General features: G+C 40.1%; 1 protein-coding gene across 49 annotated transcripts in view; it reads left to right on the forward strand.

Annotated features, from left to right (window-relative positions):
* The window catches only part of TTLL5 (tubulin tyrosine ligase like 5), a 297,434-nt gene that overhangs the window by 198,557 nt on the left and 72,650 nt on the right, over positions 1–26,227 (forward strand). For 47 of the 49 annotated variants that reach the window (XM_055097299.2, XM_055097300.2, XM_055097295.2 and 44 more), the window contains 2 exons: positions 3,726–3,921; positions 22,803–23,020. In XM_055097299.2, coding sequence (XP_054953274.1) covers positions 3,726–3,921; positions 22,803–23,020 — 414 coding nt within the window. The remainder of the gene's footprint in view (positions 1–3,725; positions 3,922–22,802; positions 23,021–26,227) is intronic. The other 2 variants (XM_034937880.3, XM_034937881.3) reach the window with 1 other exon arrangement.

Here is a 26,227-nt window from a genome sequence, read left to right on the forward strand (position 1 = left end):
TGGCACTTATTACATTACACAGCTGTGCATTTCTGCCCGCACCCAGTGTTGCACCGTAAAAATGCCTGCCTCTTTGCTAAAAGCCTCTACTTGCTTGAGAAACTTCCTTTTGTGATTTGTAGACTGGGCTTATGTTACTGAGGAGATTAAAAACAGATTTCATTATAAAAGTTTATGATGTTCCAGTCCGTTCAATATGTGTGCAGTTGGAGGAACACATCCTTTCTTATCCATAATTCCTTATTTGATCTTCTCTTGCCCACTGTCCTACCCTTTATATATCCACAGACCCCCACCTCATATTCACACACCTGCAAACCTGTCCATGATCATCCCCACATAAAGGGGCCTGGTTTGGTTTCAGACTTTGATTTCTGATACACAAGAAGGCATTAAAGTGAATGTCTCCTGGGGATATTTGTTATTAAAACAGCTTTTAGCAAATGAACCAATCTAACCAGTGAGATGAATTCTGATGTAAGCTTCATAGTTATATAAATACTGTAAAATCTAATCACTGAGTCTAGATTGCTTTCTATAGCTAGCAACTTCTGTAACCAGCAAAGCAGGAACGAAAGCAGAACCACTGTTGATGGGCTTTCTGAACTTTAGTCCAGTTGTAACTAATAGTTTCATTCTGGATTCAAAGCAGCACCTGCCCTAATTGGTGTGGAAATCTCAAGGTTAGCCAGCTAAAGCAGTTTCTTCTTTTTCACCTGTTTCTTTCCTTTGTAGTCATTTGTTCACTGGATCAGCCCACTCCTGCCTTGAACCTAGATACCTTTCTTGGTGGCTCCCCCTTTCGTTCACAGCTCACTCCGTTCCTTTAGCTGAGCCAGTAGCTATTCAGTAGTTTTGGGTGTTTTATCTTCAGTAAGCTTTTCTCTTCCCTCACTAATGAGAAAAGAGATAATAGGTTCCTCAGGCTCCTCCTTTCCTAACGATGTCATCCTGTTTTACTGTCACTCAGCACCCTGCTTTGTGAATAATGTTAACATTTCACTAATGTATTGAAGTATTTATTTATATTTGATCAGTGCTCACCATATTTCTCCATACATCTAGAAGTCTCTTGGGAAAGATCATGCCCTTTTAACTGTCTGATAACATGCACACTGAGGCACTTCAAGAAGGATCACTGAAGATCAAATGTCGCACTCAGAAAACTTAATAGATAAGCTCTGAACTTTTTGGTGTGTTCTCCAAGAAGATTAGCAGATGGTATACAATTGAGCAACTGAACTGTGGGAGCCAAACTGTGGGAGGAGATGAGTAAGGCATGTGACATATCAGAGGTGAGATTATGGGATAGAAAGCTGAAAGAATACAGTTCACGGACTTACCCTTAACGAGAGTTTTGGAAATCTCTCTAAGAGAGTTGGGAAACCAAAGCAGAGGCCTGAAAAGACCAGGTTGTGAGGGAGGGCACAGGCAACAGAGGAGCATGGACTTCTGAGCTTGGCAAACATTTCACTTTGCTCCCTCCTTCAGTGCTCTGTTGAGTCATCAGGACCCAGGCTATAAATAACCCTATGTGGCTTTTAGGTGAGGACTCTGGAAGGTCTGTGTAGCCTCACTTCAGGGTTGCTACACCTCTGTCATTGAAATGACTTTAATGACAAAGGAAAGAATAACACTGATTTAAATCACTATGAATACTTCTCTCAATTTAGGCAGCCTTTCATTTTTCTAAGCCCCCTTAACCAGGGTTTGGAGCAAGGTTGTTCATTATGAAAGTCTTATGTTTCTTCTATGTACAATTTTCCTGTCACTGTACCTAAAAAGGAAAAGAAATACAGTGTAATTAAAGATGGTCCCAAGAAGAATAACCAAAAGTGTTAAGGAGATGGAAGGACTGACAAATAAGACTGTTCTCAAAAGAAATGAGACCTTTAGAAAATCATACTAAAATATATTTAGCATAAAATTTACCATTTTAACCATTTTAAAGTGTACAATTCAGTGGTATTTAGTACATTTATACTGTTTTGCAACTATTAGCCACCATCTGTCTCCAGAACTTTGTCATTAATGCCAAACTGAAGCTCTGTACTCACTGAAAAATGACTTCCTATTCCCTAATTCCATAGCCCTTGATAATCACCATTCTACTTTCTGTCTCTAAAATTTACCTATTCCAGGTACCTCACATAAGTGGCATCACATAATATTTGTTCTTTCGTGACTGACTTATTTCACTTAGCATAATGTCTTCAAGGTTCTGTACATGTGCTGCGCATATGTCAGAATTTCCTTTCTCTTTAAGCCTGAGTAATATTGTATGTAGATTCATCTGTTGATGGACATTTGGGTTGTTTTCACCTTTTGCCTATTTTGCACAATGCTGCTATGAACATTGGTGTACGGTTATTAGTTTTGATTTCAATTCTTTTCTGTATATATCTACAAGAAAAATTGCTGGATCATTTGGTTATTTTGTGTTTCACTTTTTGAGGAACCCCTAAAGTGTTTTCCAGAGTAACTATACCATTTTACTTTCCCACCAGCATTGCACAAGGGTTCCAGTTTTTCCACATCCTCAGTGACCCTTGTTATCTTCAGGTATTTTGTTTTAATAATAGCCAGCCAAATGGGAATGAAGTAGTATAAATGGGGTCTTTTCTACTGGGAAAAGTGATCTGAGAGGGGAAATGTAGGAGGCTATAGTTGTAAAGACTTCTGCTAGGAAGTACACAGACATGGTCACCAGAATCTAGAATTTGGAGCTGGGTGCAGTGGCTCACGCCTGCAATCCAAGCACTTTGGGAGGCTGAGGTGGGCAGATCGCTTGAGCCCAGGAGTTTGAGACCAGTCAGGGCAACATGGTGAAACCCCCGTCTCTACAAAAAAAAAATATAAAAATTAGCCAGGCATGATGGCACACACCTAGAATCACAGCTTCTCAGGAGGCTGAGGTGGGAGGATCACCTGAGCATGGGGAGGTTGAGGCTATGGTGAGCTGTGATTGCACCACTGCACTCCATTCTGGGCTACAGATTGAGACCCTGTCTCTAAATAAATAAATAATTTGGGCAAGGAAGATAGTCAAAGTATTTAACAAATACTATAACATAGCATAGGTACTGACTATTCAAAAAGGCCACCGGCCCTTCGCCAGTGTACAGATTGTCAGCCTCAGTGGGGACCCTGTGAGATAAATTTGGAATAATGAAAAAAAGTGTCTTCCCACACCATTTATGTTACCCAGTCATAGGGACATAAGCTCAAATATAAACAACTTCTAGAAAATATTTAGATATTTAACTGATGCGTGGTTGAGAGAAAACAAATTCTGTGTGATGAACCCTTTTCCTTTCGAAGTTGATGTTAGAGAAGATGATCATGCATCTGTTCCTGCCTTAAGTTAGTCCCCCATCCTGCATTGGAAGCTCTCTGGACTCTTCTTATAGGTCTTCTGGCAATCACAGGGGAATGAAATTGCTATTTCAGTTGTTTTACATCCAGCTAATATTTATTGTACATTGACTGTGTGCCAGGCCTTATGATACGTGCTAGGAAAAGAAGAGAGTGCAAAACAGACCCTGTCCTTGTCATCATGGAGCTACGGTTTAGTGGGGGAGTCAGATAATATCACACAAGTAGATTTGTAATTCCAAACTGTGCTTGGTTCCATATTGGAAAAATACCTGAGATATTTCTCTCCTTTCCTCTAGATTGTTCATACAACCACTCACTCTAAGAAACCTGCTTGCTTTTCTCTTCAGGAGCCTGCAGACAGGGGGATTTGCCTGGGAAGGAGAAGTAGAAAACAACGTGTACAGCAAGGCTACAGGGGTGGTCCCCCAGCACAAGTATCACCCCACAGCAGGCAGCTATCAGCTTCATTTTGCCCTGCAGCAACTTGAACAACAGAAACTTCAGTCCCGGCAGCTCCTGGACCAGAGTCGAGCCCGGCACCAGGTAATTCAAGATAAGTCTTTTCCATGTGTTATATCTTCCTGCTGTTGGTTAAAAAAAAAAAAAAAAAAAAAAGGTCAGTGAATGAGAAATGTAGGATTAGTTTTCCAACCTCGTGCCATCCTGGCTTGGACAGCTCATGGGGAGTCTACTCTTGAGGAAAAACTGTTCTGGAGCCATAACACTGGCTTTGCTTGAAAGTGATGCTTAACCAGTGTTTGACATGTTTTTTTTTTTTCATTTGAATGCTTCTATACAAAAATCTCTATTGTGGTGTTTGCCCTTTCTGTTGTATGATCTTAGTTTAGTAACCTCCCATAGGGTCTGATTCTAAGATACCTGAAAGCTTGCATTTTAAGCATCTTTATTTCTAAATGTTCTACTTTCTTGTCTTGATATACTTGGCATACGTGCATGATATTACTCATTATCTAACAAGATTTTCAAGGAATAAATAAGTTGCAAGTTCTTCTGGTGGGAAATGGACATATGTTAGCATGCAGGTCATCTATAAATGATAGCTAGTCATTCAACAAATGTTTACTGTGATTCTACTGTGTACTAGGCACTGTTTTAAACAGTGGGGCTATAAGGTGACTGTACACACAAAAATCCTTGCTGTTGTGCAACTTATGTGTAGGTAGATGTTGATTCGCTACTCACTGTCTATAAAATGCCAGAAACCCCTGAGTGAGGGAGCTATATAAGTATATAGCACTAATATATTAGTATGGCCCCAATGGTAGAGAAAGGATGACCTCACCGAAAATTCAGGAGTTAAATTTTTCTTGGTGACTCAGGATCATCATTAGAATAGTTACTGTGTTCTACAGTGGGGTTATTGGAATGAATTAGTACTGATTTTATAAGCTTTTCTGACATTTGGTTATGTGAAGAAATAACTTTTTATCAGTTTGATCTCCTGATCATTTTTTTCTTATAAAAATGTAGTACATAGTGTGCATGAGTTTGTGCAAAATTATTTACTCAAAGACTAAAGCAACATTTCCCAAAGGTTTTTTCCTCTATGTAAAACAATGATTATTATAGTCTGTCTTCTCTTTTCAACTACCACCCATAATACAATGTCATTTTATTATTTCAACATAGTTCATCAATTGATCATCTTTACCTGCGGTAGTATACTCTGTACATTATATTAATTCATCATAATTGAGAAATTGTAAGTGCCGGCATTTGCAAAGTAGTTCTTTAGACCATTTTTACTGGAGAAAAATAAAATCTCTTAATCTGGAAAGCATAGAATATAGCATCTCATTGTAATCACATCACTTTCTGTCATGTAAAATTTTCTTCATTTAGAAAATCTTGAGGTCTTGAGGATAGTAGACACATTTAAGCCAGTTTGCATTTTCACAATTCCAGATACAAATGTGTGTCTTAGTTGTTGTTTTTTTTTTTTAATCTGTGTTCTTAAATTTCTTAAAGCTTTTTAAACTTTAAACTCCCTGTCATTCAGAGTACTTGAGAATGCCAACTTAATCAGATACTGGATAGTGGAAGTATCACTGTATAGCCTGAAGATCAAAAAACTACTTCTCAGGTCCTTGGCTCATTACCTGGGCGACAGAATAATTTGTGCACCAAACCCCCGCAACATGCCATTTACCTTCATAACAAACCTGAGCATGCACCCCTGAGCCTAAAATACAAGTCAGAAAAAAAAACTCTGGCTCTAATGAATCTAGACAGTTGGTACCTTTTAAACTATGCTTCAATACCTTGAAATGGAGGATGACTGGGGAAGGAGAGGCAGTTTTGTTGATTTTCACTTTTAGAAACTGCTTCATTTTTAAGTCCTTCTCATCGTTTTGATTAGCTTCCAGCAACTCACATTCCTTTGAAAATTCAAAGTACTGTACTACTATTCTTGTGTGGAATTTCTTTTCACTGAGGATTATACTGGTTTAGTTTCACTGAATTATGAAGTATATGGAAATTATGTTTTTTAGAATCTGTCAGAATATCTGTTTTAGCGAGGAGGCAGAACTCCCAAGAAGGGAGTTATCTCGTTCTCCTGGAGAGCAAACAGAAAATCATTCATCATAATTGTATATATGTGTGTAACATTATTTCTTCTCCCCAACACCCTGAACCCGTTCTTCTAAACCACAGCCGATTTAGGTAAAAATGAGTAAGGGTGAAGTTTCTGGGACTGTAGGAGAGAGCTAAAGTAACTAAATTCCATTAGCTTCAAGAGTTTATAACTAGTAAAATAACAAATAAGATATTAAATATTCTAACAGGAAGAATATGTAGAAACTTAGAGCACTTTATTTTAGAGGGTACTTAGAATCATTCCACAATGGAAGCAAAGCCCTAGTAGATTTTATGCCTTTGTAGCTTAGCTGTGCTAGATCTGACCATTATAATTATCACTAAATTGTTGATTGAAGCATGGTTTACATTTTCAGTATTCTGTATTTCTGTCCTGGGGTTACCCTTTAGATAGCAATGGTACTTTTCCAATGAACTCCTTGCGCTTGGATTCATTTCTCTAAAGTGTAGAGAGCCATTGGTATAACTCACAGTGTGGTTAACTGCCTGTTTGAAACCAGTGGATAGAATTGAAATCTGATTTACCTAGCATTCATCCATAAAAGAGGCCTGTTTATGGAATGCGATGTTAAAGGAGGCCTTATATTTATCTTATATCATATTATATTATGTTTATGAACAGCATCTTTCACATAGTAATCTCCTAATAATGTCTGGGAAAAGTTCATGCAGCCTTTCTCTCATTGTATACATAGGAAGTTCTCCATTCTTTTCGGCCTCCAGTCAGAACACTTAGATATCCAACTTATTGAAGGTGTTAATTTCTGCTTAAACTCTGATTCAGGATATGAGTTTGGAAATGGACATCTCTCAGTATTCATGGGGAATGAGCTTTGATCTTCATCTCAGTATAGCATTGCACTCATAAATGTAGCAATTGTCATATACTTAATCCACCCCTGCAAAAGACTGATCCTGTGACATGGGAGTGAGAGAGGAAAGTCGCCCAGAGCCAATGGCAGAAGTTTTCAGGAACAGAGATACAAGAAACTTGGCGTGATCCAGTCCGTATGATAGAGAGCATAATAAACAAAATAAGACAAAATTGAAACAATGAGCTTTTACACGCTGATGGTAAAACCAGCAGTTTGAAAAACATTGTTTTAAGTCAGAGCAGAGGTCAGCAAACTTTTTCTGTAAATAGCCAGATAGTAAATATTTTAGGCTTTGCAGGCCATAGCATCTCTGTTGCAACTACTCAGCTCTGCCATGGTAGAGTGAAAACAGCCATAAACAATATGTAAATGAATGAGTGTGGCGGTCTTTCAACAAAACTTTATGTACAAAAACAGGCAATGGGCTGGATTTGGCCTATAGGTCCTAGTGTGCAGACCCATAGACTAGAGTAACAGAACCATTTGAAGGGCTTGTTAAAACAATTGTTCCTCCATCCCATTTCTGATTCATTAGGTTTGGAATAACCTAATGAATAGGCAGAATCCTCCCTTTTTGTTTTAATAATAATAGCCACCACTTAAGCACTTGCTGTGTTCCAAGCACTATTCAGGGTTCTCTATACACGTTAACTCATTTAAAAATGAATTTCAGGGCCGGGCGTGGTGGCTTATGCCTGTAATCCCAGCACTTTGGGAGGCCGAGGCAGGTGGATCACAAGGTCAGGAGTTCGAGACCAGCCTGACCAATATGGTGAAACCCCGTCTCTACTAAAAATACAAAAATTAGCCGGGCGTGGTGGCGCATGCCTATAATCCCAGCTACTCAGGAGGCTGAGGCAGGAGGATCGCTTGAACCCGGGAGGCGGAGGTTGCAGTGAGCCAAGATCATGCCCCTGCACTGCAGCCTGAGTGACAGATTGAGACTCTGTCTCCAAAAAAAAAAAAAAAAAGCAAAAAAAAATTTCAGGATGGTTGGGGGAAGTACAGAATCTCAAGAGTTAGGAATGATCAAACAAATCTGTTATATGTTGATACAGCCCAATGCATGTCTTCTAATTCTGTCTGTCTTCTCCTGCTGTCTTCCTGCCCCTGAAGGAGAAGGCAAAAGAAAACTTTTCTTTCAGCTGAGTCGGGGACTTTCTTGGGCAGCAGTGACTACTGGTGACATCAGCATGAGTAGCTCTCCATGCTGGGGTCTGTGAGGAGGGCTGCACCGGCTGTGAGGCCCGACTGACCTGATTCTAATTGCAGACATTGAGCTGATGTTATTCTTGGCGCAGGACAGAGCGATTACTCAGTAGTTTCTGTTAAAGTGATCCTTTGTTAAACTTCTGCTCCCAACCCACTCCCTGCTTCCTTCCCTCCCACTCTCTTCTCTGCCTCATCCACAGTGAAAAAGAGCCCCAAAAGCAGAAAAATTAAGGACATATTGATGGCCAACACAGAATTGCCGAAGTTTCCTTTAACAATAATGGGAGAAAGGAGAGATTTTAAATACATCTTAATTCTTCACTGGTTCCGGTCTCTTTCGAAACCCCTTCAATTTTTAGTAGACTTAATTTTCAACATTAGTAAATAACTCAAGGTAGGAGAAAACTGTGCGTCCTAAATTTCTCTCATCCTTCTGCCCCATCTGTTCTTTACTTTTCCCTTCCCACCATGTCCAAGTTTACCAAACTAATCTGGATTCAATAATCCTAGCAGAAACTAATGTTCCTATAACAGGCAGGACTGGCAGCAGCTCATTGTTCACATCAAGAGGTCTTTCAGTTTGCTGGTAACATCTTGAGTGCAGTGTGTAACAAGCTTTTTGCTAATGCTGTGTGTGTATATACACAATCCCACAGGTGTGGAAAGGATTCCCATATAAACCGAACCACGTCTTGTTATTTTGCTCCTAAAAGTTCATTGCATGTGTCTAAAAAAATTCTGCCTCTTCCTGCAGGAATGAATTCTGTTTCGCCAAGCCTTCAGCTGCTGTGTGTTTGTGTTGTGGAGGAGGGGAGGGGAAAGAAAGAGAAATTCAGCAGGCACCCTGTCTTTTTCCAAGCAGCTGGCAATAACATGCTAGCTCCTCAGCGTGGCACAAAGAGCAGGCGAACAGTCTAGCCATGCAGGAGGTGTCTTGATAGATCTTTATAATGGTGTATCAGAGAGGAAGCTTGGACTGGGGACATGAGAGGGGAGGAGTGTGTGTGTGTGTGTGTGTGTGTGTGTGTGTGTGTGTGTGTGTGTTTGTGTGTGTTTAAGTTCCGGAGCATATTGACTCCGGAACTTAATGTCATAACCTATTGCTTCGTTGTTTTTTTGTTTGTTTGTTTGGTTCTTTTGTTCTATTTTATTTTTCCACTTGACTTTTAGCAGGAACTCGTACTTAGTGTCTAGCTTTTAGTTGTTATTGATTTTCCTAGGACCACTTGATTTAGTAGATTTTGCCAAGCCAAACTTTTATTCTTATTTAATGAAAATACATAGAAAATACATGAAATAATACTGCATTCAGTTGTTTTGGAAATAGGCCACTCTAGACAGGCTTTGGAGTCAGATAACCCACAGCTTAAGTCTTGGCCCTGTCTAGTCCATGACTTAAGACAGGTTATTCAAACTTTTAGAACCTCATTTTCCTTATCTCTCATTTGAAGATGATGATATATACCTGTGTATTATCATGATTGTAGTTCTCAGGATGTGATATTGATATTACCATATGTCAAGCACCAAAGTGGCCATTTTTTTGTATTATCTCAGTGGATCTTTACAGCTGCCCTCTTATTAGCCTCATTTCACAGATGAAAAAGCATAGTATCAGTTAGATAACTTTCTCTGTGTCACATAAGTAATAAATGGTAGAACTGGAACTTGAACCCAGGTCTGTCAGCCTGCAGCATCCAAGCTCATGGCTATTATGCTATATGCTGCCTCCTGCTGCTAATAAGGCATTCAATAAACAGCAACTGTAAGTACTATTACATAAATTCTAACTTGCAATTTATACATTCAACAAGTTTTTTTTTTTTTTTTTTTTTTTTTTTTGCGATGGAGTCTCACTCTATTGCCCAGTCTGGAGTACAGTGGCGCAATCTCAGCTCACTGCAACGTCTGCCTCCCGGGTTCAAGCGATTCCCCTGCCTCAGCCTCCTGAGTAGCTGGGACTATAAGCGCACACCACCACGCCAAGCTAATTTTTGTATTTTTAGTAGAGATGGGGTTTTCACCATAGTGGTGAGGACGGTCTTGAACTCCTGACCTTGTGATCCACCCACCTTCGCCTCCAAAAGTGCTGGGATTACAGGCGTGAGCCACCATACCCAGCCAACAAGTACTTATTGACTCCTATGAAACTATGTTTGAAAAGTTATTATCAGGTCTCTTCACCAGTCTCCTACTATTCATAAGCACCATCTCAAAAGAAAAGTTTTCCTGCACTTAGGCCTAGACGTCATCCCAATTACCTCAATTCTTTTTTTTTTTTTTTTCCTTTTTCTGGAGAACGGGGTCTCGCTATATTGCCCAGGCAAGTCTTGAACTCCTGGGCTCAAGCTATCCTCCTGCCTCTTGCCTCCCTGAGAGCTGAGATTACAGGCATGAGACACCGCGCCCGGCCTCTCCTCAATTCTTAATGAAAGAAGTATCTTAATAAGGTGTTCTTGGGCGTAACAATCTTGGAAATGCCCATCCTTTACCATCCCTTGTACTTTTATTAAGTAATAGGATTAGCACCTAACAACACATGCAGTATCCTGATGTTTGTTCTAGAGGTTTGGATAGTAGGAGCACTTGTATGGGTTGTTATTAATTCCTGTGTTATTAATAATACAGGAATGATTTCTGTAATTATTATTTTGTCCTTTCAACACTGTTACTGGTAATGCTATTTTAATTTTATTTCTGTGATAGGTGTTTTTCAGAAGACTCCCAGGAAACCTGACAGGTGTCTACAAATGTGACTACCACAGATGACATGTTTGCTTAATTCATATTATGCTTGCTTTTTTTTTTTTTTTTGAGATGGAGTCTTGCTCTGTCGCCCAGCTGGAGTGCAGTGGCTCGATCTCGGCTCACTGCAAGCTCCGCCTCCCAGGTTCACACCATTCTCCTGCCTCAGCCTCCCAAGTAGCTGGGACTACAGGCGCCCGCCACCACGCCCAGCTAATTTTTTGTATTTTTAGTAGAGACAGGGTTTCACTGTGTTAGCCAGGATGGTCTCGATCTCCTGACCTTGTGATCTGCCCACCCTCGGCCTCCCAAAGTGCTGGGATTACAGGCGTGAGCCACCACGCCCGGCCTATGCTTGCTTTTTCAATATCATATAAGTCTGATCTTAGTGTATTATTACAATACAGACTTTCTTTCATTGTGTTAACTTATTACTGATAGTAACATAAGTACCCTGGTTATCATCATGTTGCTTTCTAAGCTGCTGCTAGGGGAATATTCTTCTGGAATCTTAGAGGAAAATGAACACACAGTAAATGCTTCCTGTGCACCAGATGTAGTCTTATCTCCATTCCACTGATGAGGAAATCAATGTTCAAAGAGTTTGGGTAACTTAGCCAAGATCACACAGCTGCCTGATTGTGGAGATAATATTTATACCAGGTCAGAGGACTTCCAAAGCCCCTTTCCACTCTGCCGTCCTCCCCCACGACAGAATTGACTCTTCGTTTTCTTTTTAGTTTACATACTTATCAGTCAGATAAGGCATTCCAGCATTATTGCTGCTGCACTGCTATATACTCTCGTATACACAAATCTTTAAAAAAAAAAAAAAAAGGATCGGTGTAACCAATTAAGATTCAGAACTCAGCTTGGTTGCTGCAGCTGTCTGGTGACCAGTTTTATTCTCTTCCCTCACTCCGTGGCCTGTGGTTTGTTTGTTTGTCTGTAGGTATATGAGGGACTCCCAGCAGTAACTTTGTGTGAGATGATGAAAGACTTCAATCCATCCATCTGAGATGGTGGCAGCCAGGGGAAAAATACTTAATGAATATATGACAGTAAGGTCTGTGGAAGATATGCACAGTAAACCAACCATGTGAGATCCTGGGCCAAACAAAACAAATTATACATTTGAAGACAGAGACAAGTTAGATGTTTATAACCTCAAAGTTGTAAAGGAAACTTAGAGATTGCCTTTGACTAATTATTTCATTTTAGTAATCAGGACATATAAGATACAGACACGTTAGGAGAACGGGGCCCTGATATACAAATAATTTCTTATAAGTACTAACAAATAAAAGTTAAAACACACAATTGAAAATGAAGCAGACCTATCTTTCTTTAGCCAGTTGTGCTTTCTATATGGGGTCATGGCTGATTCTTTGATGTTATCTGTATACATACTCACACTTTCACTTTAACAATAAGTAACAAACATTTGCTTACAGACAATAATTTTTTTTCAGCCTTTCCTTTCCTTCTCAAGAAAGAGAGTGATCTTGGAGCAAGGTGAATGAAATTTGTCTTTATATACATCTGGTGGAAACTGGACACATTTCTACGTTTGCTTTAGAAAAGAGATATGATTTAAATAAATTTGCTTTAGATATGTTTGCTTTAAAAGGGAATCAGCATAACATAAATAAGAAAGGCAGCATAGTATAGTGAGGTTCTTAAGTCATACTCCATGGGTTTGAATCCCAGCTTACTACTCAGTACCTCTGCAATTATGAACAAATTTCCTAACATTTTTTGTGCCTTGGTTTCTTCTGTAAATGGTGATGATGAGGAGACACAGGTCATATGGTTGGGAGGGATAAAAGAGATAACATAAAGCACTTAAAGCAATGCCTGACCCATGATAAAAGGTCAATAAAAGGCCGGGTGTGGTGGCTCACGCCCGTAATCCCAGAACTTTGGGAGGCTGAGATGGACGAATCACCTGCGATTGGGAGTTCGAGACCAACCTGACCACCGTGGAGAAACCCCGTCTCTACTAAAAATACAAAAAATTAGCTGTGCGTGGTTGCGCATGCCTGTAATCCCAGCTACTCAGGAGGCTGAGGTAGGAGAATCACTTGAACCCAGGAGGCGGAGGTTGCAGTGAGCCAAGATCGTGGCCATTACACTCCAGCCTGGGCAACAAGGGTGAAACTCCATCTCAAAAAAAAAAAAAGTCAAAAGTTAGTTGCTCTTATAATTGTGTATCACCTTTTTTTTATCATTTAGGTAGAAAACATGTAAATGTACCCTCTTAACAATTTTTATGTATACAGCACAGTATTGTTAACTATATGCATACTGTACCACAGACCTCCAGAACTGTTTTTTTTTTTTTTTGAGACGGAGTCTCACTCTGTCCCCCAGGCTGGAGTGCAGTGGCTCAATCTCGGCTCACTGCAACCTCCACCTCACGGGTTCACGCCATTCTCCTGCCTCAGCCTCCCAAGTAGCTGGGACTACAGGTGCCCGCCACCACGCCCAGCTAATTTTTTTGTATTTTTAGTAGAGACGGGGTTTCACCGTGTTAGCCAGGATGGTCTCGATCTCCTGACCTCGTGATCCGCCCGCCTTGGCCTCCCAAAGTGCTGGGATTACAGGCGTGAGCCACCACGCCCGGCCCTCCAGAACTTTTTTATATTGCATGACTGAAACCGTACTCATTGAACAACTCCCTGTTTTCCTCTTTCCCATCCAGCCTCTGACAATCACCATTCTACTTTCTGTGAGTTTCATTACCTCATGTTGAGTGAAATGATTTTGTCATTAGATTCTTTTACTTAGCATAATGTCTTCAAGATTCATCCACGTTGTAGCGTATGACAGGATTCCCTTCTTTTTTAAGGCTGAATAACATTTCATTGTGTGTGTATACACATATACATACCATGTTTTCTCTTTTTTTAGTTTTTTATTTTTAGTTTTTTTGGGTACTACATACCACATTTTCTTTTTCCATTCATTCATTGATGGACATTTAGGTTCCTTTTACATCTTGGCTATTGTGAATAATACATCAATGAACACGGATGTACAAATATCTCTTATGTATTATTTTTAACCGTAAATATACATGGCATTATGATGTCAACTTGGGGGTTTTACTTAAACCTCCCGGGCCAGAAACAGAAATTGATTAAAATGATATTAAAGAAAGTGTCTTAGGAGAAGCCCAAGGCTCATTAAGTATTAATTAGCACATTTTTAAAACTAATAGTTACTTACTTGAACAATTAAATATGGTATGCAAATTAATTTGTTCATAATTATTAGAGCTATGAGAAGAATAAAAAGCATGATTAATACCATGATTAAATGGTTATTATTTATTTATTTATTTATTTATTTATTTATTTATTTATTTATTTTTGAGACAGAGTTTCACTCTGTTGCCCAGGCTGGAGTGCAGTGGCTCAATCTGGGCTCACTGCAAGCTCCGCCTCCCAGGTTCACACCATTCTCCTGCCTCAGCCTCCTGAGTAGCTGAGACTATAGGCATGCGTCACCACGCCCAGCTAATTTTTTGTATTATTTAGTAGAGGCGGGGTTTCAACATGTTAGCCAGGATGGTCTCGATCTCCTGACCTCGTGATCCGCCCACCTCGGCCTCCCAAAGTGCTGGGATTACAAGTGTGAGCCACCGCACCTGGCCTAAATGGTTATTCTTTAGAATAATATCTGTGTAGATTATTGACATGTTTGTCCAAAGGCATAAATATCTTACAAACATAAAAAGACAAGAAACAGCGTTAGCATCAATTGTGAGCTAGCTTTTCATCGGGTGCAAGCTGCTTTCTCAAAGTAATCAAAGGAATGATAAGTAAATTTAATCCTTTCAGACATACTGATGAAATATAAATTGGTACAACCTTTCCTGAGAGCAATTTGGGAATATATGTTAAAAAGTTTTGAAGCAGAAGAATAAAGAGATTTCTGATCTAGCTATTCTACTTTGAGGAAATTATTTTAAGGAAATGATCCAGCATATGTGGAAAGGTATAGATAACATGATGTTTATCACAACACTATTCTTAAAAAGCAAAGTAAACTGGTAACAACCTGAATATGTGTGTGTATATATGCGTGTGTGTGTGTGTGCGTGCACACGTACATATGGTATTTCAAAATGGAACTATAAGATTTTGGGGGTGCTTTTCTGTTTGTGACACAGAGAAAAAAAAAGATACTGGGGGCCTTTTTTTTTTTTTTTTTTTTTTGAGATGGAGTCTCACTCTGTCACCCAGGCTGGAGTGCAGTGGCGTGATCTTGGCTCACTGAAAGCTCCGCCTCCCGGGTTCACACCATTCTCCTGCCTCAGCCTCCCAGGTAACCGAGACTACAGGTGCCCGCCACAACGCCTGGCTAATTTTTTGTATTTTTAGTAGAGATGGAGTTTCACCGTTTTAGCCAGGATGGTCTCGATCTCCTGACCTCCTGATCCGCCTGCCTCAGCCTCCCAAAGTGCTGGGATTACAGGCGTGAGCCACTGCGCGCGGCCTATTTTTTTTTTTTAACTCAAAAATCTATTGTGGGCTGGGCGTGGTGGCTCACGCCTGTAATCCCAGCATTTTGGGAGGCTGAGGCGGACAGATCACGAGGTCAGGAGTTCGACACCATCCTGGCCAACACGGTGAAACCCCATCTCTACTAAAAAAAAAATACAAAAATTAGCTGCATGTGGTGGCACGTGCCTGTAATCCCACCTACTTGGGAGGCTGAGGCAGGAGAATTGCTTGGAGTCGGAGGTTGCAGTGAGCCGAGATCGTGCCACTGCACTCCAGCCTGGCAACAGAGTGAGACTCCATCTCAAAAAAAAAAAAAGAAAAAAATATATTGTGAACATATTTACATATTTCCATAGCTTCAAATATAGATGTATCTCAGTGTGTCAATTTATAGCATTGATGATTGGTGAAGTATAATAAACCATAGTAGAAAAAATGCCATTAAAAACAGCAGTCTAGGTCTACGTTTATAGATAGGGAAAAATGCTCAGAATAGGTATTTGAATGAAATAAAAACAGGCTCCAAAACATCAGGTGTCATATGATTCCGTGTTTTGTCAGCACACAGAAATACATGCATACGTACATATAGAAAATAAGTTTGTATATACATAGAAAAACATCTAAATGTTAACAGGTTATCTCTGAGAGCAGAATCATAAATCATTTTGAATGAACATTTATTAAAGAAATTTGTTTCAAAAAGAAGAACATCAGTCTGCCAACCTTTTTATGTATGTGTGTGTGATCAAACAGTGCTGGGCATTGAAGGAGATATGAAAGAAATGTAAAGCAAAGCAGAGTCTATGGTCATCTGAGTCTGAATTTGCATCAGAACGTCAACCAGTGTCTGATTGGTTTTGCGGCTAGATGAAGGTGTGGCTGCTAATAAGGGAAGGTCACCCATGTGATGTCTTAGGGCAAGGTGGTTTCACTGGCTTTTGTGTCATGAACTGCAGCCCTAGTCTTAGCCAGCTGTGTCATAGCTACACTGTGCTGGTCGGGTCACACACTAGTCCAAGCTCAGTTTTGAGTATATATGAATATCTAGTTGTAATTATCTTCATTGCTTCTTAAATGTTGGTAAGTACAGTTAATTTAGGGACTCTCTGAAGAATCACACTGATCTCAATTGGTTAGTGAATAATAGTTTCGAAATTTTTCTGTCCAGGTAAGCACCTGTCTTTGTATCCTTTAGAGTAGGTCATTTGAGGTAGTAAGAACCTCCTTTCCTACTCACTGAAGGAGGGGGAGCTTCGTAATTGGTTTTAGAAATGAGAGGATATGTTGGAAGGCTTCTGACACCTTTGACAGCTCCATATCCTGTCTCAGGTATTTGTGTGCTTGGTCTCTCTATATGAAGAGGAGCAACTTCTGGATTGCTGTCCCATTCCTATTGGAGTCGTAGTACTTCCCAGTGCTTTATAGCAGCACCAGAAAAGTTGTACTGTTTCTCTTGCTCAGCACCCAGTCTTGTCCCAGCCGACAAACATTGTGAATGGAAGACAGCCAAGAACTCCATACAGTGTGAGACAAAGGCCTTTTGGAAGCTTACTTTTGCCAAAATAGAAACAGTTACTCTCACTCTCACCTTGGCTGCAAGGTTTTTACAGCATCACAGGGTTGCATAAAACTCTAGATGTGTTCTTTGCTCTGAACAGTCTTGGCCTGATTGTAGGAAGGTGAGTGATTAGTAACTTACATGCTCAAGAAAATGTACCTTCTCAGTAGTTTAGCTTCAAGAGGGAAACGGACAAGAAATGTCTTTGCATATGTCATGGGAATTTTATCCAAATTGGGACACAATCTAATGTGGGGAGAATACTGCATAGAAATGTTTGCTCGTCTTAAATTAGAGTACAAGGGTCACAAAGAGACATTAACCTACTCAAATAGAGAGTAGCATTTGCCTACTTTATCCCCTTCATTCTCAAAAAATTAATTTACAGAATTATTTCACTACAAAGAGGCATCCAGCTCTGCTCCATCACCAAGAAGCCTGAGTGAAGGCTGAAAGTAGTGTTTTTCTGGAAGGAATTAAAAAAAGAAAAAAGTCCTCCCAGAATTTAATCTCTAAACAGTATTATCTTTCTAGTAAGAGAGCCCAGATCTTGCTTCCCTGGAACCTTCCAAGTTGCAGTCTGTGTTCTGTCTATCAAAAATTTTTCCTTCCCACCCATGAGCACCCTTCTGTTGTGGGAGAAGGAGGGCCTTTCCAGTCTTTTGCCTGGGGCCAAGCCAACCCTCAAACTGTGGTTTTTCTCTGAGTCTTCTTGCTGTAGTATGGCTGTTTCCCACACCCAGCAAAGAAACAAGAGTCATGTATATGCTGAGTGTATGTTGACTAGGTCTTGAGTGGAGGCCAGTGCTTACACAGCTCTCTCATTCCCAGGACATTGACTAATGATGGTGCAGCTCCTATGCCTGTGTTGTTAATATTGTATATCGAAACCTCATGTTTCTTACAAATTATTAGAGAGAACTTCATCTAATTCTTCTGTCCTTTTATGAATGAATATCAGGACAGAACAATTCACATGATGGAGCAGTTCAGTTGGTGGGGCTGTAGGATCGGGGCCAGTACAGGACTCTCAGGGTGCCTGGAGAGGCTGATTTCTGCTGCTAGTTTACACACAACCATTTATATGTCTGCTTTTAACATTGCCTGAGTGTGTTCCTGGGTTTCTTCTTATCAGGTTTGATTGCTTTAATCCCATCCCACTTAGCCTTGGCTTTGGTGAAACACCTGGGGACTTGTCTACATTACCGACTCTTTGGAGTTTCAGATGGCATGCAATTATAATCATTTCATTATCCGTTCAGTGTATTACAGTATAATCACCAAACCACAAGTCACAACCTAGAGGCCTTTTACTGTATTTGGAAAGAGTGTCTGCCTTCTGAGATGCAGTACATGTTTGTTGTATTGAGGCTTAGGCAAGCTTGAATCTGTGGTAGATTGAGAATTATTTCTAGTATCAGTTAAGATTCCGTTTGGCTGCTTGTAACAGAACCCTCTCTACCACCAATAGTTTAATTAAGTTAAAAGGGTTTTTTTCCCACATAGTTAGAAATCTAGAGATAGGCTCTTGCAGACTTCATGGTGCCATCAGAAACCCATGCTCCTTCTGTCTTTATTCTCTGCAATCCTTAGCAAATAACTTTTACCCTATGCCTATCCACCTCTTGCTAGATTCCATGCTGTAGGTGGGAAGAAGAACAGGGAACATGAAAGGGCATAAGGTGTGCACCAGCCGAGTCTGCCCATTTAAAGAGCTTTCCCAAAAACTGCACCCAGAAACTTCTGTTTCCATCTCATTGTCCAGAACATATGGCATGTGTTATCCCTAGGTAAAAGAGAGGTTTAGAAATGTATTTTCTTTAGCTGGGCAAACATTATGACCCAAACAAAGTCAGAGTAGTAATATTAAGAAGAAAGGGAGAAGCGATTTTATCTAGGCAAGTGGCAGTCTCCTAGGCAGTAAGTTCTCCTAAATTATTTTATTTTATTGTTTGAAGTGAAAACTAATCTTATATAAAACATCAGTATCTAAGGTCCTACCACAAATTTTGCATTTAGGAAGGTGTGAAGTTATTTTTGTTTGAGATCTGCAGAAGGGCTAACATATTTTGTGTCTGAGTATGAGTTGGACACAAATAACACACTAGGCACTGTTTAAAGTCCAGAAAATGGTCCTTTTACAAGATTACATCTGGATATAAATACACATTTGCCTATTTTGTTGTGTAGGAATTTAGTTTTTGCTAAAAAAAGATGAATAGTTGGGATTGGTGTTTTTATTTTTAATTTTTAATTTTTTCCATTTATTAAGCACCTTTCTACTAGTCACTGTAGGGGAAACTAAAATTAATCATATATAAATTCAGCCATTTCCAGTGTGAATCACCCAGAAGGGAGACAAAGTACACACGTAAGTGGCTATAATACATGGTAGAATGTACTGTGATGAGTCATACAAATACATTTTTCTAAGCATTCAGAAGAGGAAAAGATTATTTCTGCCAGAGAGAATTGAGTAAATATGATCTGGGGAGCCTAAACATATGTTTCCGTTGTAAGAATTTGCTTTCACAACTAGTGAGTGTCATAAGTCTGGAAAAATATGTTGAAGAAATGCATAAGCAACTGCCATTCACAAAGGATTACTGATAGGTGGACTTCGCTGTCATCCCATCCTTTAGTTTCTCAGTAGAACTGAGGTAGGTAGAGGTTTGGGAAGGAATGGAACATTTGTTGAGTGCCTACTGTGTGCCTAGGTCTTTGCTTTATTTCAAGAAATCCTTATTGAATGCCTAGGCTAAGGTTACCTACATGATGACCTCCAAAAATCCAATGAAGTAATTTTTTTTAATTAAGCTCTTCATCTTCTAAAGGTGAAGTAATTTTAATTGCTTCTGAGACAGCTCTGAGAAGTTAACTTGAAAAGATCACCCACTTTGTAAGTGACAAGGCCTACATTTGAGCTGAGATACATTTGACCGCAAGCCATGTCTTTTCCATTTACTCTGGGTCTCTCTGCCTTTCACTGATGACCTAATCTGCTTTTCTAGCCAGTGTTGAACAGTTAATTCCTTCTTTAGCCCAATCTAATAGGAATCCTATACCCAGCTGGTTAAAACTTGGGCTTCACTTGGGTATCTTGATTTGTACTCACAGATAATGTATTACCTGCTTAAATGTTACTGGAACTAGACTTCTTTTGTCTTTTAAATAATTCGTTTATTTTTGTAATAAATAACTATATGCACACAGTATGAAATTCAAAAGATACAAATGACATGTAGTAAAAAGTTAGTCTCCCTCCTGCCTTGACCCCTAGCTAACCAATTCTTCTCCCTGAAGGCTACCAGTTTTTTGTGTATACTTCCAGAATTGTTCTGTGCAGATACTAGGAGAGAGAGAGAGAGAGTGTGTGTACATACATATATAGATATATATGGTGTGTATGTATTCTTTTTAAAAAAACAAAAATAGGAGCTCACTAAACTCACTGTTCTGAACCTGCTGTTTTCACTCATTATTTCATTTGTATTTACATGTTTCAGATTTTGGGGGAAAAAATTATGAATTTGAAAATATAGTTGTCACCGTGGCAACATTTATTGAATAGATGTTCTTACCAATGGCAGTTCCCTTACAACATTAAATATATAATTTAATAAAGAATATTTTGATTTCCAAGAGCTCTTAACTAACAACATTTTATCCCCTCCTCTACTACTCACCCAGGGAATTTCTTTATGGATGGCTCAGTGTAGAACTGTTCTTCAGCCCTCATTCTGATTTTTGGTCTCTTCCCATCTTGAATGAGGCACTTCCCAAACACTCCTTACACCTAACCTCAATTATTAGGATGTAGTGGTGAAAATAGAAGCCTGGGGCAGCCTGTTCCTGTGTCCCTCTTTACTTCCAATTGAGTTTCTCACACAGATTTTAAGGCCCTCAAATATGGAAACAACAGCTGCAAAGAAAGGGTTTGTTGTAGACCCTGTCCCAGAAGGCTGCCTCCTGCTGGAAGCTTTGGTTCCTTGTCCTGAGGAGGCCTGCTTTAGCAGGGTCAGGGCTCCTTGATTCTCTTGGACCATCCGGAAACCTCCCCATGTGTACATGCTCAACAGTGCTGCCCTCCCGGCTTTGCCCATGACCTTGCATCTGTCTTTGTTCCTCTTCCCCCCGCTTTTTTTGAGACAGGGTCTAGCTCTGTCACCGAGGCTGGAGTGCAGTGGTGCAGTCTTCACCCTTTGCAACCTTCACCTCCCTGGCTCAAAGGATTCTCCCACCTCAGCCTCTTGAGTCGCTGGGACTACAGGCAGGCACCACCACATCTAGCTAATTTTTGTATTTTTTGTAAAGACAGAGTTTTGCCATGTTGCCCAGGCTGGTTTCGAACTCCTAAGCTCAGGTGATCCACATGTCTCAGCCTCCCAAAGTGCTAGGATTACAGGCATTAGCCACCGCACCTGGCTTTGTCTTTGTTCCTCTTCTGTGGATCAGAGATGGAGAAAAATTGTAGCTCTTCACTTTCTCCCTCAGGTGGTTTACACAGGTTGGGGACATCTCAGTCAGATTGGTCTGACTGAAAATGCTCAGACCCTTTACCTCTGAAATCTCTTTGTTCTTTGTCAAGCATCTCAGTGAAACACATTTACTCCACACAAGACCCCTGGATCCCCCTCTCATATCTGCTTAGCCTACGACCTTTGACACATTTCCTGAAAATGAGACATTTTATGTCATGCATATAGAAGGGTTGGTTAACATTTTACTAAAATTACCCAGTTCATCTTTTAAATCTGAAAAAATAAAATTCATAAAGGGCAAAAATAATACTAGCAAACTCTGTCTAGAAGATGAATATTTCCTAAGAGCATCTCATATTATTTCATCCTGCCTCACCATGAGTCCTTTACATGTTGTAGGTACAAATGGAAATCAATTGCCAGAAATTGTTTTAATAAAAAACATGTATGTATTTTGTCAATGATGTTATTTTTCTCTTAATATTATTTCTCATTTAAAGTTTTTACAATGCATGTTGAAAGCAGTATTAATAGTATTGAAAGACTAGTAACAAAATTGAGACACAAAAAGACCATTTCTAATGAGATAAATAAGTTGTAAGAACTTTTTAAGCATCTACTTGAAGGAAGAATACTTTTACATCCTAATTATATATGTTGACATTTGTGATGTTTAGATGGTGATTTTTAGGTCTTTATTTATAGGCTTACCCTCTGAGCAAAAATATCCTTTTGTCGATTGTATTCATATAACAAGCATTTGTATAGTAATTTTACTTTGAAAGCGCTTTCAAATGTAAAGTCTTATGTTAATCTTTAGGTCAACAAAGTGTTTCTAGGCTAGAATTCTAAACTAGCCCTGAAGATTATAACCAGGCCTGGCTCATGGTTCCTGTCGCAGGAACCTCATCTTTCTGTATTGCTCACCATGCCTTAGCTACACTGACTCCTCCCCTTGCCTCCTGCCTGCAAACTTTCTAGAGGAGCTCAGAGTTTTGGAGTGGGCAGGAATCAAGTCAAGCTGCAAGACAATTTTATTCTGTGCTCTATTTCTAGTACTTCACGCCTCGAAAGAGACATTCATTAAAAAAGTGTTGAATTTAACAATGATGGAAACTACACTGAGGGATCAGATGCTTTTCTAATTCACGCATGTGGACCAACACTTAGTATCGCAGGTGCCCTGATTCCTAGCCCAGTGTACTTTCAACAAGACCATTTCAACAATCTGCTTCAAAATATTCCCCTTCTCTGAATCTAGAGCTGCACTGGCAACATTAGAGAAGTTTTTCCTTAAAAAAAAAATTACTTTAACAGTTGTCCTTTTTGCCCCTTGACAGGATTACAGACTAGTTACATACAGTAAATGGGTTGTGAAGGTGATGTCCATCGATCATTTTTTTCCTTTTTTTTTTTGTAGGCAATCTTTGGCAGCCAGACACTACCTAACTCCAATTTATGGACAATGAATAATGGTGCAGGTTGTACAATTTCCAGTGCCACAGCTAGTGGCCAGAAGCCAACCACTCTGCCACAAAAAGTGGTACCACCTCCAAGTTCTTGCGCCTCCCTGGTTCCCAAACCCCCACCCAACCACAAACAAGTGCTCAGAAGGGCAACATCCCAGAAAACTTCCAAGTAAGTTTTTTTCTGTTCAATTTCTACTGAGTTTTATCAATTCTAAGCTAATAGTACTCTTTATTTATTACTCTTCAAGACCGTTCGTACTGAAGTACTGGAAACAAGAACACCTGCTGGGAAATAAAGGCTAACGCTAGTTCTCAGCGTGGGCTACAAATTCGAATCGCCCAGGGAACTACTGAAACAAGCAGATGGCAGGGCTTTACCCTGTGGGAGGGACAGGCCCTGCAGAATCAGATCTTTTCAATTTCATATAAAATTCAACATCCTGCTTCCCCTTGGTTTGTTCACTTTTAGGCATTTGAAAGGGGAGATACAGGATTGAGATTTCATCTAAGAAGATAATATAACTTTATTGACATTAGTCACCAAGCTCTGTGTAGCAACAGTGTTTTTAATACCTTTTGTAGTCTACCTGTTTACACCAAAAAGACATTTCCTTTCCTGAGTCAAATTTTTGTTAAGTCAAAATCCTTCACTGTATCTCCAGCCACTTTTTAGCCAGTGAACTAGAAATAGATTGGTGAAGAGCGTTGGTTCTAGCAGCCCTTCTTCAGTTTAAACTTGGGGAACTTTTAGAGATGTCTGGAAGAGGCACGCATTGCCTGCTGTGTTTTTGTGTCGCAGACATTTGTGTATTTCTCTTGCTGTCATTGAGGCTTCTCATTCATTTGTCCTTCGGAAGATCAATATTAGTTGTGAGAAGAATCCTAAAACATAGAAAAAGTCATTACTGTTTTTTCCTCCTTGGATGGTAAATCAAATTCTGGATTTAGATAGAAAACAATCCCTTGTGGCTGTTTTAATTATATTGCTGCCATTATTCATTTATCCAACAAATATTTATTCAGTGCCCACTAAGTACCAAGCGCTGTTCTGGGAAGAGCTGGCATTGTAATGACTGCAGAACTCTCTGGAGTAGTAGAAAAGGGCAGTAGGAAGGCTGCAGTTTGTGGTTGAATGCCAGTAGCAAAATAGGAAATGTGTGCCTTCTCACCCTGGAAATAGTGGAGTCAAATCCTTAGGTCTGCAGCCTCTGTAGCCAGACTGCCTGGATTCACATCCTCAGGCCACACTTTACTAATATGATACCTTCTGCAGGTTACAAGTTACTTAATCTCCTAGCCTCAGCTTCCTCATGTTTCCATTTGTAAAAATAAAACAATAAGAGTATCTACCTCCTAGGTCAGTTGTTAAATGTTAACAGAGTTAATATGTGTGAAGTACATAGAGTAAGGCCCGGCCCAGGTAAGAGCTCAGTAAGCCTTGGTCACCATCATATGCATTCTAAAACCACACTCTCCTTCACAGATTTGGAAAGCCCGTAGTTAACTAGGAAAATTTTTGAGCCAAATGCGAATGTTGAATTTGCCAGTGTGCCCCTTGTGGATTCTCTGATTATTGCCAGTACCCTCAGAGGGCCCTTGGTGGCCTGTGTGGCTAGCTGGTGGAGAGGTGGGCCCAGGCGGCAGGGCTGGACATTTGAAGACGCTGCTTGCTACTGCCCTGAACTCACTGCTGGCAGGAGAACTCCGCAGCCTCCTGAGATGGAATTGCAGCTCTTTGGACAGACTTTGCTTTGCAGCATTTTTGTGGTTTCTTCTTTGTGACAGGCAAGAGTGTGGGAAAACCGGAAACAGCTCAGCATCAAAAATGCACAGAAGGGGGGAAAAAGCGGAGATTTCTTCAGAATTTAAGTAATATAATCCAGGTATCAAAAGGCATGCTGTGAGGCGTTGTTCCAGGAAATAGTTTCCAATTTGCCTCTAAAACTCTAGGACAAGTCTCTGAAGCTAAGTTAATACTAATAAAGACTTGAACATTCTCTCACTTACATGTGAAATGTACAGCGTTTTGGGGACCCCAGTGTTTTCAGATATTCTCCTGACTTTTAGGAAAAAGAATAGCATGGCTTTTCATCTGAACAGTGAAAAGTTCCCCCTATGAAGTATCCTGATAAAGTTTTAAAAAAAAAAAAACAATTGGGCCAAGTGTGGTGGCTCACGCCTGTAATCCCAGCACTTTGGGAGGCACAGGTGGGCGGATCACGAGGTCAGGAGATCGAGACCATCCTGGCCAACATGGTGAAACCCTGTCTCTACTAAAAATACAAAAAAAATTAGCCAGGCATGCTGGCAGGCACCCGAGTAGTACCAGCTACTCGGGAGGCTGAGGCGGGAGAATGGCGTGAACCTGGGAGGCGGAGCTTGCAGTAAGCTGAGATCACACCACTGCACTCCGGAGAGCCTGGGTGACAGAACAAGACTCCGTCTCAAAAAAATAATTAATTAATTAATTAATTAATTAAAATTAAAAAACTGGCCAGGTGCGGTGGCTCACGCCTGTAATCCCAGCACTTTGGGAAGCCGAGGCGGGCAGATCAAGAGGTCGGGAGATCGAGACCATCCTAACTAACATGGTGAAACCCCGTCTCTACTAAAAATACAAAAAAAATTAGCCGTGCATGATGGTGGGCGCCTGTAGTCCCAGCTACTTGGGCGGCTGAGGCAGGAGAATAGTGTGAACCTGGGAGGCAGAGCTTGCAGCGAGCCGAGATCGTGCCACTGCACTCCAGCCTGGGTGACAGAGCGAGATCAGAGAGTTCTCACGTACCACTTGCCCAGTGTTTTTTCCATTGTTAACATCTGACATTGCCATGGGGCATTTGAGGAATGTACCATACTAGGAAACTGTCATTGGCACATTACTATGAACTAAACCCCATACTTTATTTGGACTGATGAAGTAATTTTTTTAATCTAGAGAAGCTTTTCATGGCTCTCGAAATCAGGATCCTGAGTATCAGTTGATATATTCTCACTGTTCTGTAGTAATTCTTGTTCCTAGCCAGCATAGCAAGTTACTCAACATCTCTGTGACTCAGTTTCCTATTTTAAAATGGGAATAGTAATAGTACCTGCCTCATAGGGTTATTAAGATAAATGAATTGATGAATGTCAAGCACAAATACAGTGCCTGGTATGTAATACATACTAAATCAGTGTTAGGTACTATTATGCATTTCAAGAAATTTTCATGTAAATTTTTTACTTTCTTCCTACAAGATGTGTTGCTTCATTTGCTTGGATCTTACTGTGGCCTTTACTCCGGCTCAGTTCAGATTAATCAGGAACCCTCAGTTATGACTGGTGATACTGAGTCACACTCAGGAATGCCATAGTCGCCTCAAGAGACACAACTAAT

The sequence above is a fragment of the Pan paniscus genome, chromosome 15, assembly GCF_029289425.2.
Source record: "Pan paniscus chromosome 15, NHGRI_mPanPan1-v2.0_pri, whole genome shotgun sequence".
NCBI lineage: Eukaryota > Metazoa > Chordata > Mammalia > Primates > Hominidae > Pan > Pan paniscus.